Source organism: Lutjanus erythropterus, chromosome 3, assembly GCF_056507025.1.
Source record: "Lutjanus erythropterus isolate fLutEry1 chromosome 3, fLutEry1.hap2, whole genome shotgun sequence".
Lineage (NCBI taxonomy): Eukaryota > Metazoa > Chordata > Actinopteri > Lutjaniformes > Lutjanidae > Lutjanus > Lutjanus erythropterus.
Window position 1 is genome coordinate 36,467,981 of NC_139319.1, and position 16,975 is coordinate 36,484,955.

The 16,975-nt window shown below is 40.4% G+C and overlaps 1 protein-coding gene across 2 annotated transcripts; it reads left to right on the top strand.

The window, feature by feature from the left end:
• The first annotated feature begins 5,867 nt into the window (after window positions 1-5,867).
• Window positions 5,868-16,418, top strand: LOC146330436 (uncharacterized). Of its 2 annotated transcripts, none has more exons than XM_084715981.1 (11): window positions 5,868-6,013; window positions 8,538-8,642; window positions 8,832-8,987; window positions 9,851-11,540; window positions 12,199-12,252; window positions 12,344-13,151; window positions 13,239-13,454; window positions 13,561-13,624; window positions 13,710-13,831; window positions 13,915-14,066; window positions 16,289-16,418. In XM_084715981.1, exons 1-11 carry the CDS (start codon window positions 5,879-5,881, stop codon window positions 16,387-16,389), a joined length of 3,603 nt encoding a protein of 1,200 aa, XP_084572107.1. In that variant the 5' UTR covers window positions 5,868-5,878; the 3' UTR covers window positions 16,390-16,418. The 2 variants fall into 2 exon arrangements, with proteins under 2 accessions (XP_084572107.1, XP_084572109.1); XM_084715983.1 differs by having other exon boundaries at window positions 13,564-13,624.
• Window positions 16,419-16,975: the final 557 nt, after the last annotated feature.

Below are 16,975 nucleotides of genomic sequence, written 5' to 3' on the forward strand. Positions count from 1 at the left end.
GACTGGAGGATGCTTTGGCCCCATTTCAGACAGTAATGTGTTTCAAGAGTTGTGGGAGATGAAGTAGGAGGTGGCGTCTGTGTGTGGTGGGGGTGAAGAGAGATGTAACAACAGTACAGGAGAAGGTAAGGGATTAAAGGATAAAACGAAGGAAACAAGAAAGGAAAATGTACAGAGGTCACAGAGTAGATGTATATTGGATGTACCCCTCAGGTGGTCCTGTGAATCGAAATGAATGAACAGGCAATATGTGGTAGCTTGTTAAAGAAATAATTGGGATTATTTGAAGTGGGATTGTATGAGATACTTATTTATAGTCATCTGCAGTATCTGGAGGGTTTAGCCACTTCTAAAAAGGTATAGGTAATAAAAACAACATTAGTCTAAGTGTATGTTAATTGTAGAATATTTTCACCACTTTACTTTTCCATCAAATATCCTTTTCTGATGGGATATCACTGTTATAGAAGCCAAATATAGCAAAAATCAGTCATTTTACCCTGCAGAGTTGCTAGTCTGCCCCTGCCTCAACCTTTCAGTTTGCTTGTGTTGTTGTGTGACTTCAGTATTTTAAAAGAATAGTTTGGATTCACCAAAGTCACACAATAACACAAACTAACTGGCTGAGGCAGTGGTAGACCAACAACTCCTATCTTCTGCAAGGTAAAATTACTTTGCCAGTGGATTTTCATTGTTTTTTTTTAAAGTGGCTAAAATACCTGTTGTTGCTGACCCTGTCCACAGCAGTTTATCGCTAATCTTTTGTGCTGGCACTCCTCTCTGGGGGGCTGGCAGGCTGGCATCTACTGTGGGTAATACAGCGACTATGAATAAGCACAATAAGTACACATACAACCCCACATTAAAAAATCCGAACTATCCCTTTAAGGTGTGTGTCTATGAGCATATTTCCCTCCTGACTAATCTAGTACAGCCATTGACTCAGTGTACCGCCATGACATTCACCAGAAAGGTCAACTCCTCGCCGGCATGTATGAGATAACAGGCCAGACACATCCATAGTCGTCCACTGAAAAACAGTCAGATAATACAAGATAACAACACACAAATGAAGAGGTGATGAACCTGAGTTCATTATGCATTCATTTCATTCATGTATGATTATCTGATTGGCATCCATTGGGAATGGGTGGCTTGCACAGAGCAATCAGCTCACTGGGAATTAACTCATTCACAACTTTACAGAGCTAAGAGAAAAGTGGAGTGTGTGAGCAGAACTTAATGGGAGATGTGTAATATCACCATCTAGTGGTGAAAATAAATCACTGCAGATTTATCTATATTGTTTACTGGACAGAATATTTCCACGGACCAGCAGGAGAAGAGGATTTCAATCTGTCATTTCAGTCTGTCACTATTTGTCTAAATTGCTATATAAGTGTAATATTTTTAAATACATGGATGAGGCAGCTGTTCAATGTACAATAAGTACACTGGCACAACAGCATGACAGCATGCAAAAAAGATTTTTAAAAAACTTAAATAATCTAAGGTAGCTGATATTTTGTGTGTTCTCCCAGATGTTAAAGTGTCACTCCACAGTTTACTAGTCACAAGGAGTACCACTTAGTCTGTGAAACACTTCATGTATAATGTCATCTGTGGTTCTGGAGCTTTTTCAGGTTGGAGAAAATAACCCTGATGAGGTCATGAAGATTATTTTAGATTGGGCTTGGAGACTGTATCAACTACATTAGATGGCGGCTGGCTTGTCTCAATTAGGAGAAGCAGAGAGGAATACCAGCATGGAGGCTAAGCTGTGGACAGGGTCCGCAACAAAGGTATTTAGCCACTAAAAAAAAGGTCCACCTAAAAATATCAATTTCAGTTTAAGTGTACACTATATTTAGAATAATTTCACTGCTTTATCTTGCCATTAAACAGCCTGTTATAAAAAGAAACCACTGCTATATAAGTCAAAACTTCCAAGAAAACACAGTATACATTGGATACATCAGAGAGTAAAGAAGGAAGTTGGTGAATAAACGCAATGTCAATAAAACTTTCATTTTACATTTTTTTATCTTGTCAGATAAATTTTCATCAGCAATGGTGTTTTTTTTTTAACAATGGTCATATCTTTTGTTGTTCTTTTATTGAAGGTTTAAGTCTTACGGATTATTTAAATATAAGGCATGAATTTCATGTTACGATTGAGGACCACACAAAATGTTACTGAGGGCCACCACTGACCTGCAGGCTGCACTTTGAGAAACTATACTTTAAACAGAACAAAACAACAAAATGGCCACGTAACGTGGAACAAGTTTTTCACAAGTGTACTAAGTTACCGGCAAAGTTAGACATTTTGGAAAATACGCTCATTCAATTTCTTGCTAAAAGTTAATTCAAAATTGATGATTCAAGTTTCTTAAAAGTGAATATTTTCTAGTTTCTTTACTCCTCTTTGACAGCAAACTGAACATCTTTGGGTTGTGCATAAAACAAGATGTTATCTTGGGCTCTGGGAAACAATAAACATTTTTCACCATTTTCTGACCTTTTACAGACCAAGCACCTAATTGATTAAACAAAAAAAACAAAAAAAGGATAGTTCAGCCCTAATTAATAGAACTCTCATGTTTGTCTGATTAATATGAAGCGACAGCCAGCAGCTTGTTAGCTTAGTTTAGCATATTAACTGGAAACAGGGAAACAGCTAGCTTGGTTTTGACTGAATGAACAAAATCCACCTACCAGGACCTGTAAAGCCCAAACAAGATATAACGTTTCATTCATTTGTTCATCAGTGAGCATTAGAGGGGCTGTTGGCAGATTCTGTTACATTTGGACAGAGCCAGGCTAACCGTTTCCAGAGGGAGTAAACCTTACACAAAGGAGAATAGATGCGTGACCCCAGTGTTTGCTTATTTAAATGGGGTGTTTGTTCTTAGATTTAATTTCACACAACCGGTAGTTTTAACTGATCTGCCACACCTGATTAAGGTGTGTCTGGAGGCAAGCTGTGAACCAACAAACATGATGTCAGTTGGTCAAACTGGACTGGTTTAACCAGATTCGACACTTCATTGCAGCCTCTGCATCGCTGCACAGTTGGAAACAGAGTAGAGCAATGGATGATACAGTAGGAGATGAGAGGAAAACACTTGGCTGCTACACTGAATATGTAAATGTAATCAATCATCCGGAGACCATCATATGATTTTTTAGTGGAGCATGAGGTCTGTTGTGGGTCTTCATTACCAAGAGGGAGAAATGTAAAGCACAGGTGAAGGTACTGGCTCAGACAGCTGTGTTTATTATCCACACATTTGGAATAATTATCCATCATATATCATGTAACAAAGTGTGGAGCTGTGAAGTGGAAACAAAAAAAAAAACTTAAGATTTATTATGAAACAGCTTGTTCTGATTCATGTGTCTGCAAATTACAAGTCACGCAGGGTCTCGGCAATACAGTAAGTCATGTGAACACAAGCGATGAACGCGTTGAAATTGATTCAATCACAGTGATCTAGTGTACAGTACCAATGTGTCCAGAGGCCTGAACACATTTTAAAAACATAAAGATGTAAATGTGGACCTCAGTGGAGGCCATTTCAGGTGAAACGGGGCAGACACACTGTTGTCAGGCTCCCACAGCAAACCATGTCAAGGTTGGAGGATGTGTACACACATTAATCAGGTAAGTCAACACATCAATATTGCAATGTCTGAACATGCAGATAATCTCTGTTTGTTCTGGTGATGAGGCAGATCACTGGAAGCACACACACACTCTTTGCTTTGCTATATGACACCACATCAAGGATTGGTCATGAGTGCACTCTTATTTTCATGATATTCTCCGCAATCATAACATGGGAAATAAAGGCGTACTGGGATGAATTCAACAGCTTTACAGGGTGTTCTTTCCAGTTTCAAGATAACTCCCAGTTACAGTATTTGAGCTCTCCCTATTAAAGTGTCCTGCCATAAAGGGGAAAAACAGATCCAAACAAATCATTTGGTTCATATTAGGCTATATAAGGCAGCCAGAGCAGTATCAGGTAGTTTTTATTCCTAATTTTATAAGAGAATTTTAAAACTGCCTCTACTTTATTATACAGTACAGTCAAGGGTGAAGGTTTTCTTTCAATATGGGGAGACAGGGGACACATATGCCCCATCCAGGAAATTTTGTGCATAATTTTGCTATGTTCTGGTTAATTTTTATGCAACAATTTCTGCATCAGTTTATTAGTGGGAATACATCTATTTATGTAAAGGAAAAAACAAAATTCAACATTTATCTATGACATGTATTGTGTCTGATAAATAATAGTTTGATTTACTTATTAGAAGTGCAGTCCTCCGTGTGTGTATTTATGTTAGACATTTTATTGTTAGTTTATTGTTTAGAATTTCTTCAGCAGTTAGTGCTGAAAGTTTGTCTCTGTCACTCACTCAGCTCGATCTGTGTCAGATAGGACAACCAAAAATATCAACAGGGTGTGATGTGATTTCTCTGGCTTAAAATACTTTGCATGTGACCAGTTGCTACTATAGAGCATCTTAATTACCACATTAGTCCTTCACCCTCTCACATATTACCAAGGAGTTTCAATACAATATTTGAATGTCAAACATTTAATTTCCTGCCTTCTGTTGCTTTTTATGCCCCAATGTGTGTCTTTTCTGTTTCAGTTTAAAGGGGAAATGTATATATTTAAGTAAAGGAAAAACAACATTCAAGCATCAGGTGACAATTCAAAATATAAAAGGATTTAATGCAGTAAGGCTCTCAGGCAAGCAGTTTGTCAAAATAAAAGTCCTCAGCTATTTTTGTGTTTTTATTTTTGGGGACAAATGCATGTTTTCCAAACATTGAGAGGTAATCTGGTGATCTACACCTTTTTGCACCATGTCATGCCATTTAATTATCAAAGCAAGACAGGAAAACACCATGTAACCATCAGTGACGATTTTAAATAAAAATGTTTGTTTTAGAAATTCTTATTCTTTTCACTGCTTTACTATTCTTCAGTCCATGTCATGTTCCAACATTATATCCCATTTCTATCTTGAATTGTTGTAGTTGCAGTTAATTTTTAGCCCCTTTACATTAATGAATATAATATTTCACATAGAAAATTTAAATATTAAAAAATAAAGGGCTTTTTTGTCTGTTTGTTTTTTCTAAATGAACAGTTGAACCAGTCAATTAAATATTTTAAATATTCTATATCCAATCAAAAGAATTTTATACACAGAAATTTAATTTAAAAAAAGACAAATACTACTACAAATACTACACCTATGGACAGCGGAATATTGTAAAGTGTGTAAAAAATATGTTGGTAAGAATAGAACGAATTGTCATTTAGACGCTCGATGTCGCTTTTGAACAATAAATGATTTAATAAATATAAAACCTTGTATGAGAAGTTCGACGAGGAAAAATTCTCATTTATCTTAGTTGATACTATAGATTTTATACATTGGACACATTAACTACTGTTATTAACTAATGTTATGCCATTATTTATGTATTTAATTTCGTGCTGTTTATTTTATTTATTTATTTATTTATTTTTAATCTGTAATGCTCTCAAATATATATTTTGTACTTTGGTATACTGTATGTCATCCCTGCTCGCGGAACTACCCGTTCGCGGGTGCAGTAAGCGAGCTCCACCAATCAGAGGCGTCGCTGTTACAGTTTAGGATTGTGGGTAATGTAGTGCTTTTCATGACATCACTAATAAAGCACGTTTTTCTTATAACAGGTTTGATATCATACAAACTTGTGGCTTCTACGTGGACATAAACCATAGTTTCACAATCTTATAGCTCGTGGTTACTGTACTTTGAATGGTTACGACATAATAATAAAAATCCTTTATGCAGAGTATGAATGGTGACCACGTGTCTGGGTCCGGCCTGCCAGTGGACCATGTGGAGCAGCAAGATGGCGGCGCGGTGGAGAGGGGAAGACGGCGATTTAAATACCGGCGACAGGGACTTTCTGGCCACCAACACTCCCAACGAGGTAACCGTTTGTTCATTATAGCTACTTAGACATCCGTACATCTGCACACGAGCGGATTTCGATTATTAATAACGGGTGTTTCGCCGGCACGCGAGGCCACGCGCGGGTTAGCGACACGTGGCTGAACAGGGTGGTAGTACTACTGAGAGAGGAGCTGGGCCAGCAGCTGCTACATGTTACTGCGTTTTAAATCACGTAGCTTCAGAGACAGCTGCATAACAAGTTAGTTAATGCCACTGCCTCTTCGTTTATGTTTAATATAATCTCCACTCTCACATGGGGCCGCTAATAGGGAGGGAGACCGGTTCATTTCCTCTTTAGTACAAGATGTTCAGATAAGGCTACACCCTGTCCTACTCACTTCACTGTCCACTTATGTTTTTCTTCAGAAGTACTGTTAACTTTACCGTCCTGGTTCTGCTGTCTCAAGCTGAATTTTAAGTCATTCCTTGGCAGACACGGGGATAAACTGCTTTGCTGTCACACAGGAGCGTATCATCGTCCTGTTGCAGTAATAAGTGGACCAGCTCTGAAAGCTGTTCTAGCAGGATCCCAGAGGTGGTGGGCAGATTGTGACCCGCCTCTTGTCCTCTGTATCGACTTCCTACTTACTGTACTCGCATGCTCGTGTTTAATAAAATGTTTTTAGAGTGGGACATTTTATTGTACGTCAGCCTGTCTCAGTCTAGTCCACCTATGAGCGTGGGTCAGCCTGTCACTGTTAACAAAGTCACTGGATTTTCAATCCACAGTGTGTTCTGAATGAGAGGGAAATAGTTTTAAGCAATCATATGGAGAGAAAGTCGTCTGAATTTGATCTTACCAAAAATGTCTTTTTTTTTTTTTTTTTTTTTTTTTTTTTAGTGCAGGCAATTTGTGAGAAAGGGGGGTGAACCTCAGTAATTACAACACACACACAGATGTGCTTGCCATGTATACTCATATACACACACCAGTGAATATCACATCATTACAATTTCAATAGTCCTGGTTGTTTTTTGTTATGCAAAAAACCATAATTCCTACTAATCTTGATACATATCACAATCTCAGTCAAATAATTGCAATATGACCTTTTTACCACATGGTGCAGCCCAAATTCAGATTAATGTTCGGATATAGCTGTAGTTGTTTTCAGTATTGTAGATTACTCTACTTAAAGCGATAGTTCACCCAAAAATGAAATTTCACTCAATATCTACTCACCCCTGTGCTGATGTGATGATGGTTGAAGATCTCCAGTTCAACACTCCCGGAGCTTCAGCGGAAAACGGCGTTGCAGCCAAATCCAGTACTATTGAAGTGAACGGTGACCAGTTTTAAAATGTGAAAAAAAAGAACACAAAAACCCCACAAAATGTCTCCATACTGCTCGTGTGGTGTAATCAAAGTGTCTGTAAGCCGCGACATTAAAATCTGACCCAAAAAGATGCCATTACACCATGTTTTCAGCCTAAATGTAAACTGTAGCCTCTCAGACTGGATCCACATGCACACACCTGAAGCGGGTACACAGGCTCTCGCCCAAGTGGTGTGACACGAGATATACAAGGTCTCACGATACCTTCATACCTGTGTTTACATGCTACCTGGAAGTTACTCAGACAACAGAGAGAGATCTGCTCAGAAATTGTCACTTCTTACGGGCACAGTTGACTTCGATATAGAAGAGGAACATCATTTCTTTGCTGCTGCTTGTGTTCCCGCTTCAGGCGTGTGCACACGGATCAGGTCTGAGAGGCTACAGTTGACATGTTTTTTGTTTCGTGTAGGGAGGCACAATAAACATCAGAACCGCTAAATTATTGGCCGTTAATGGTAAATTTGCTATAATTTTTATAATGCAATAATGAAATTATGTCAAAGCAATTCATTTGAATCCTTACACAAAAATATTAAGTATGTTTGCACTTTTTACTGATGTACTTTACAGAAACTAAATGACCATTTTAAGGGTCAGAGCTGTTCTTCGTTTAGTTGGAATAGTGAAAGTGGTTACACACATTATGGTTAACAATCTAAATCACTGACAGTGACCAGTTAAATTTGGTTTTGGTCGGATCCTCTGTCTTTACTCACCACATCTTAGCCTCTCTTGCCCTCAGGTGTGCATCAACTACAGGTTATGAAGTTCTAATTAGAATATATCTTATCTTAGGTTATCTTAAGTGGGGGATTATTAGTTCTCTGTACTGGCTGAAAGAAATTCATATTGTGCATTCATACTTTTTTTTAAATTTTCTAAAGTTTGTGGAATTTCATTTTAATTTAGACATAGATTAAGCATCAACTTTGCTGCTCTATTTTTTCACAGTGGCATTTGAAGCATTGTCAGAATTGGCAGCTCTTCCTGTTTATGCTGAGAAAGTCAATTTCAAGCCTGTTGCGTCCTGAACTTCAGCTACTGGCCACACCCAGAGGAAGGGTGTATTGTATAATTACAGGAGCCAGAAGACGACCAGATCAATGTGCATACAAATTCACAAGAACACGTGAGTGTAATATAATGTTTGTGTCGCTGCAGTTGGCCCAGAGTCGCTGTGATGTGGAGGGTGTGGCGATGGACAGACAGTCATGCATGGATCACTCAATCCTGGCCATTTTTGAAGACTCCACTGTTGCATCAGAGGTCAGTATTACAGCAGATCATCACAGTGAACCATTATGAAGAGCATCTCTGGGAGTAGACTGTGGCCTGAGTACATTAGAAGTGATTAGAAGTGTTTTTTCTACTGACCCTCCCTCAGAGTCCACATGTTGGCAGAATGTGGCTTTGTCTTATAAATCAATAAATCTGAATTCTGCTGCCCCTTTTCAGGATAAGAGCGGAGTGGAGGAAGAGAGCGAGACTCTGCTGTCGGCTCTGACTGAGATGCTGGACAGTGTGGAGGATGATGACGGGACTCTGTCTCCCTTTGACACCCTGCCAGACACCAAACTTCTCACACACCCGGAGTGCAGGGACACGTCAGTGGTGGGTGTACACTCTGGAATAAGAAACATGCTTAAAATAACTCATTTGGAATCAATAATTAGATTAAAATGCATTACCCTCCAAAAGTGTTGGAAATCCTTGAAAACACTTTAGTTTTAATGTAGGGCTTTAAAGTTTGAAAAGTGCTTGGATTTTGGATAAAGTGCTTGAGACTGCTTCAAATTGTAATTGCATTACTTAAATAATAAATCGTTACTTGACTGAGAAGTTCACTGTTTAGATAAAGAAGTAAAATAAGTTGGATATTGTTGTAGCCAAATTGTGTAGGAAGCCATGTCTGCTTACAGCCATTTGACAGATTCTGAAACATGAAAGTTTATTGTGCTTTTATTTAATTTGTCACTTATGTAGAATGCTGTCATGTAACATAATTCTGGTTGTTTATAGCACAGTAACATCTGATTTAATGTTCTGAAGTGAAATAATCATTTTGACTATATGTAATTTTCCACAGCTATGACATGCATGAAACTACTCTTCAAAATCTTTGAAAAGTGCTTGAATTTCATTTTGAAAAGGTTTAAGAATCCTGATTACCCCAAATCCAGCTCAATGCATTGCAGTGGGATGTCCTGATTATGCTGTTCAAATTCATTTAACCATGAGCAGCTCATGATAATCACATGAATTTGCCTGACAGAAAGCCTCTTTGTCAGGACTTAAGATGGCACATGAAAGCAGAGATAAAAATGAGCTACATTCTTTGACAAACTGAACTGAACATGCATGAACACAGTAGTGAAATACCTACAAAACAGACTTGTAATAAAATACGTGATGTCCCAATATTAACCCTTTCTGCTGCTCTAAAGGTCTGTTGTTTTTCTGTTTCCTCCCTGTAGGAATTATCACTTGCTGAACGACTTAGACCAAGATCCAAATCTCCAAATTTAACATTCACAATTAAGATTGACGGAGAAAAAGAAGATGGGAGCAAAATGGAGAGAAAGAGCCCTTCACGGCCATTCAAACAACAAAGTCAAACATTATTTCCCGCCAGAAATAAGAAAGCAGAGGCTGAAGTTGAAGTCTTCACCTCAACCTCTCTCGTCAACCTGGTGAAGATCATGCACTCCTACTGTCTGAAGCTGCACGTGGAGGAGGAGGGGCATAAACCGAAGAGAAACCACACAGTATTTTCCCAGGAGGAGGTGTGGAAGTATGAGAGGCCCACTGAGGAGAGCGATGAAGAGATAAATGTTGTGTCTGATGATGAGGTAACTGTGAAAGAGACAAAGGAAGAAGAGGAGAAAGATAAAGGAAGTGATAATAGCAGAGTGTTGAAGAGTGTGTTGCTGAGTGGGAGCCCATCCAGAGAGAAGAAGAGGGTCAGCTTTGGCCCCATTCAAGTGGCTTCATTTGATGAATCAGTGGAAAAGAGATTCAGTGAGAAAACCCCAACAAGTGGAACTGTCTCGGATCCACTGAGCAGCACAAAAGCACTTGAGAATCCAGCTGGCTCAGCACTTGAACCCCAAACAACGTCCTCAGAAATGAACAGTGCCAAAGTGGAAGTTCTGCCTCCCAAAGGTGAGACAAAGGCCAAAGCACTCAGCCTCCAGCAGTACAGACAGCTGCGCCAAAAGAGACAGCCCCTGGTGGAGAAACAGGGGAACTACACCACTATGTGGCCTTCTGTGGCTGAGCCTCCCAAGGAGCTGACCCCCATCCTCTGTTTACAGGGACAAAGGCAAAACAGCTGTGGACCAAAGACAGCACACCATCATCCAGATGTTAGGAGATGTGGTGCTGATCAGCTCCATAGATCTCAGACTCCTCATCACAAGTCTCGTCACACCCCAGTTCCTCCCAGGCCTCACCCCTCAGAGGCCAAACCATCCACTCCTCTGCATCGCAGCGGATCAAAGCGCCCAAGGACTGATCCTAAAATCATCTCCCCCGCTAGTCCGCTGCTAAATGTCACCACTAACCCAAGTGTTACTGTCCCTGACAGCAAAAAAAGTCCAGTAAAGAAATCAACCCGGCTCAGTAGTGATCCCCCAAACCCCGTCCTCCTCCCCCTGCCACTCAGCCAAACAGCATCACCATCCACTGCCCACTCCAAAGTGGAGCTCCTCAACAGAGACTCCAGCCTCATCAGCACCGGACACTGTCAAGAAATTCAAAATGAATCCTCAGGCACATCTCTTCAACAACAGCCATCCTCATCAGGGCCAAAGTCCGAGGTGTCGTCAATAAACCAAGACTGCACCACCCCGTCTCAGGAGATTAAAATCAGGTTTACAAAGATAGCCTCAGATGTCCCCCCCAGATCTACAGAGCTGGGTACCAACACGACCCAAATCAAACCTTCCTCAGAGTGCAGCCAACTACAGCCTCAACAGTTCAGTCCAAACCCAGTGAAAGAAACCAAGCTGGAACCAAAGACGCAGCTGTCACCAAATCAAGTAGATGCTATAGTATCAGTAACGGAGACATTGCCAGAGGTTCATCCCAGTAAACCCCCACCTGAGGAACCACTGCTCACTCCTCAGTTTGGCTGTAGAGTCCAGAGTGCTACAGCTGACTCAGGTAAACTGTTGAGACAAGGCATGAACATTAAATCTGACACAATAACAGCACTAAAGCTACATTTACCTAAAAGAACAGTTCACCCCAAAACCTAAAATACAGATTTTTTTTTCTCTGGCCTGAAGTGCTATTTATCCATCTAGATTTTTTTTTTTTTTTGGTGCGGGTTACATAGTTCTGGAGATACCAACTATAGCGATGTCTGTCTTCTCTCCAATATAAATGTCACTCAGCTTGTGGTACCCAAGGCACCAAAATAATAAATTTTGAACAATTCAAAACCATTGTCTCTTTCCAAAAATCATGACATGGTTACTCAAGAATAATCCACAGATCTTGTTGTGAGCAGTTTCATGTAGGAACTAGTTTCTTTCTGCAGTAGAATCTACTGGAATCACTTAATTTCCTGCTAGAAATAAAGTATTGCAAAAAAAAAAAGTAACATTTTTAGAGGTATTTATAAAAAGTTACTGATTCAGCTAGCCTCCGATGCTCGGGCAGAGAAGTCCAGAGCTGAGAGGCCTTGACGGCAAAAGCCTGGTCCCCTTTAGTCATAACTCAGGAGCAGCCAGCAAGGTCCTGCCTAGAGATCTATGATCTGGTGAATAAGGGGAAAGCCATTTTTTCATGTCTGTCTGTTTTCTGCCTCCTACTTCAGGAATCGAAGCACCTGATCTGACCAGTCTGCTGGAACAGTTTGAGGAAACACAAGGTGAGCGATCAGATTACTGATTTAACACTGTGCAGTTGGATGCTCACGTCTGGTCTTGTGTAACCTTGTTTTATTCTTCCTCCACCTCCAGCTAAAGAAGAGAGAGTGGAGCACCCTGTGGAGCCAATTAAACCTTTAAGCACTTCAGACCCACCTGGGACTCCAGAAACCCTCAGGAATTTACCTCCTCTTCAAATGTCAGAGGGTGTGGACATCCCAGAACCCCACGGCACTGAAATCATCCTCAGCACTCAACTAGATCTGCCAGCAAGACGCAAAAATACTCCATCCAAGGCCATTCAGATAATCGACCCCCGTCCTCTGCCGTCCAAGAAGACACACAGTAACCTCCCAGAGTTCCCTGCTGCTCTCACCTCTCCTCATGTGTATTCATCGATATCCTCTGATCACGATTATTGTGGACCTGTAGATCGCCCGCTTACTCAGCGTGGCAGAGCCTCTAAACTCAAGGATGTTTCTAAAACCTGTGATGAGGTGCAGGTGACCACCCACGACTCAGCTGCTGCTGCTGCTGAGTGCAAACAACAAGCCTCCACTGGTGAAGTTAACACCACCATTGTCAGGGCTGTTAATAACTCTGCTACGTTTGTGATGCAACATCTCCCTGAGGACTCCAGGACCAAATCAGAGACACACCTGTCCACAGACAAAGTTCTGTCTCTCTCAGAAAGCACTGCCCCAGAGCAGCACTGTGGATCTGTAGCTGAAGACAAGACAGCTCCATGCACCCTCCCTACACCTCCACCCAGCCCTCCTGTCAGAAGGAGGGACAGAAGGAGGTATCGGACAAGATCTCCTTGTTCTGACTCCAGCTGCAGTTCTCGTTCCTCCTCCTCTTTGTCATCCAGCTCTTCGTCTCCCTCTCCAAAAAGACGAAGGTAATCAACTTGTGTAATTCATGTTCAGTGTTAATCTTTGTTTATCCTTTGTGTGGACGTTCCTGACTCAATTTGTCCATCTCACAGGCGCCATCACAAGCGTTCAGAAAGCAGCTCGTGTTCGTCGTCCCCCTCTCGCTCCGTTTCCCGCTCCCCACCCCGGCACTTCAGATGGTCATACTCCAGGTCGAGATCAAGATGTAGCAGGTCGAGATCCAGATCCTGGTCCCGGTCCAGGTCCCCATCCAGATCCAGATCACCATCCCCACGGATGTGCCACAGGCGGAGGAGAGATGTTTACAGGTCAGTTAAAAATGCGAGTTTTCCCATTTGGCATTTTCCAAAAGGAAACAAAATGTAGGTTTTGAATGTCAGTTTTTCTTCCTTTCCAAACCAGTCATCACTGCAGCAGCAGAGAGTCCAGGAAGCTCAGGAGAGAGCAAGAGATCAGGATCCAGAAACTTAAAGCCATTGTGAGTAAAACATTACTGACGTTTAAGTTGTGCATGTTTTGTTTGAGCAATGATTGATGAATCATTTTGAAATCCTCTCATCCAGGATGAGCGCAGGGTGGTGTATGTCGGCCGCATCTGCAGGTCTATGACACACAGCGAACTGAGGGAACGCTTCTCTCAGTTTGGAGAAGTGGAGTGTGTGTCACTTCACTTTAGAGAAAGAGGGTAAGAATAGACATGTTTTAAAATGTTTTTATTGCCTTTACAATTTTTTTTGTAGCATTAATTTGTGCCTTTGGTTCCCACAGTGACCACTATGGCTTTGTCACATTTTACAACATGGATGATGCTTTTGCTGCCATCGACAACGGCGGCAAACTACGGAGACCTAATGAGCTGCCATTTGACCTCTGCTTTGGTGGAAGAAGACAGTTCTGTAATTCAGACTACGCTGACCTTGGTGAGTCTCAAAACCACAAACTATGTAAAGTAACGTCACTATAGTGAAGTCAAACATTTCCCCTTGTTGGACTATTTATAACATTTCTCTTGGTTTTAATCCGTCTAAACTATGTCACAGTTGTTTTTGCAAACTGCACCATAGAAACCTTGATAATATGTGAATTAAGTGATTCAATCATTAGCCAAGGTGCCATCCAAATGTTAAAACAAATTAACAGAAAATCTGCAACATTAAATGCCAATGAACGCTTCTTTCCATCTATTATTGGTATGTCAATATTAGAAGTTAAGCGCACTTTTAAATAAACAGTTGGTGGTGCAATCAGACACCTTTAAATCACTGCAGAAGAAGACTTTTTTTCTGCTGAGTTCTTTTATGCGTAGATTGAAAACAAAACAGGTAGATGGAAAACTTCAGTATTTTTCAACCTTCAACTCTAGTTTGAAGGTCTAAATAAACCCTTATTAGACATATTTCACTGCAGCCATATTTACATGTAATAGTAGAGTAAATGAGGTGTAATCAAGGTCCTGTAACATTGAGTGCAGCAGGGCCTCTCCAGTGAGCCAACATGCACAATAGCAGCACCTGACTCTGTTTGACCTGAATGTAACAGGACCTTCATTAAAGTGGTAGTGGGGAAACATTGTGCAGAACATCTACCTCGCTGTATGAAAGGTTTATTTTGACCAAACCAGAATGAATGTTGGAACAGATGAAAGATGAACCAAGACAGTTTTGGTGAGTTTTATTTTGTTTCTGGTGGGTTTTAATGAACCGTGTTTTACGATGATGAATAATTATTTCTTTAAATGGAGTCTGGTGGGCTTGGCGAGAGCGATAAATCAGCTCTCTCTTTAACGGCCTTTTCCATAATGTTGTCAGACTTTTAAAAAGAACAGTCTGAGCAAAAACCTCTGTAGTAAAAACAAACGCTGATGGCTGCATGTCTGGCTCGATATTGGACTGATTTCAAGTTATTCCCATTAGTGACGTTTTCACACCTTGTTTGGTCTATTTAAATTGGACAGTGGTCTGTTTGCCTGTTTAGTGTGGTTCATTTGGGCTGCTGCAAAAACTGTTAGTCTGCTGGTGCAGACAAAACAAGCAGACTCTGGTGCAGCAACCACAGGATTTTATGACAGAAGATGTGATTTTAGCATGATTTTAAAAGCTTAACTGCTAATCAGTCCTGCTCATTGAAATCTGTTCAAGAGGTGATCGTATAACTGATCTGTATAAGACATGTAGCTTAGCATTTATTTATTAAATTCATGCAGTAACAGGTTTGCACTGAAGCAGGGATATTTTCCCTGATGAACATGTCAAAAGCTGGTAAAACTGCTGTGTGCTTGTATCCCACTCTGTGTGCTTTAATGATTTAAATGAGATGTTTTTATATTCAAGGGTTCATGATCTATGTGGAATAAGTACTTAACTCGATGTGGATCATGAACTCTTAAAGGGATAATTCACTCTAAAATGAAAATTCAGTCATTATGTCCTCACCCTCACGCCAATGGAGGGTTGGGTTTATTTTGTTAGTCCACAAAACACTGCTGGAGTTTCACAGGAAAATAGTGTTGCAGAATGTCCAAACAATGGAAGTGAATGGTGACCTAAAGTCCCAACATGCCATTTGCACACTGTCACACCGCACACACCCAGTTCAGACAGTCTGCATGTGCACATGAATGTGGCTCCAAGCTAAGGATCTACAATGAGGATTTAGGCTAAAAACATGGTGTAAATAACATTTTTTTTTACACCAAATGAGCAGTATGCAGACATTTTATATTTTTATTCTCTTTATGTTTTACGTTTGAAAACTGGTCACCATTCACTTCCATCATTTGGGAGATTGAAGTTGGAGTTTTCCTGTGAAGCTCCAGCAGTGTTTTGAGGATTAAAAAACTAAATCCAACCTTCAATCAGCATGAGGGTGAGTAGCTAATGACTGAATTTTCATTTTTGGGTGAACTGTCCCTTTAAATATAACATGGCTCATTGAAATCAGTTGAGAAACGTAAGCAACTCCTCCGTTGACATGCCTTTGTTCACAGGCCCGTCTTGTCTGGACCAATATGGCAGCAATACTGACAAACATTTCGGCGTGTACATATACGTGTCTATTGGTGTATTAATTACTTTGTACATGTGTTGTATTTTTGCTGTGCAAGTCACAACAATGAACCTGTATCTGTGCCTTTCTTCCTCAGATGCAAACAAAGATGCAGACCCAACTCCTGCCAAGAGCAAGTATGAGGATCTGGATTTTGATTCACTGCTGAAACAGGCCCAGAGAGGATTAAAGAGGTAGCAGAGCTGGATGGGAACACGAGAACACCTCGCTAGCTAAATGTGGAAGACGGGAAAAGAACCTCAGAGCCTTATGCTCACACTTATGTAGCAAACTTTTGTATATAAAAAAATTTGCATGTTTTGACTCACAATATGCATGTACTTCTTGATGTGTACAGTTAATACATACAACTTTGTAGCACTGTTAATTTGATAATGCATTAGTGGAAAGCACTAAAGTTTTTTTTTTGTGGCATTCCAGAAACTGACAAAGTCTTATATATTTGTATATAAAGAATAAAGACTGTTTATTGTGTTTACTGATGAACTATCAACTTTAGTTTTTGTGGTTTATTGAATCCCAAAGAGCCATGCTAGTGAGCCAGCATGCACAGTACCATTGGAGTGCTTTCACTATTAATGTTATTAGTCATTAGTTTGACAAGTCAGTCTGTCCACTGAATACCAGAAATCTGACTCTCAGGCTGGTCTAAGCTCTCCTGACATGATAGTAATGACTACAGAGGGAGACCTTTTGGATAATTTGTTCTATGGGCCCCAATCTTAAAGTAGGTCTTAAACTTTTTTAAATCTCTCTTTACACA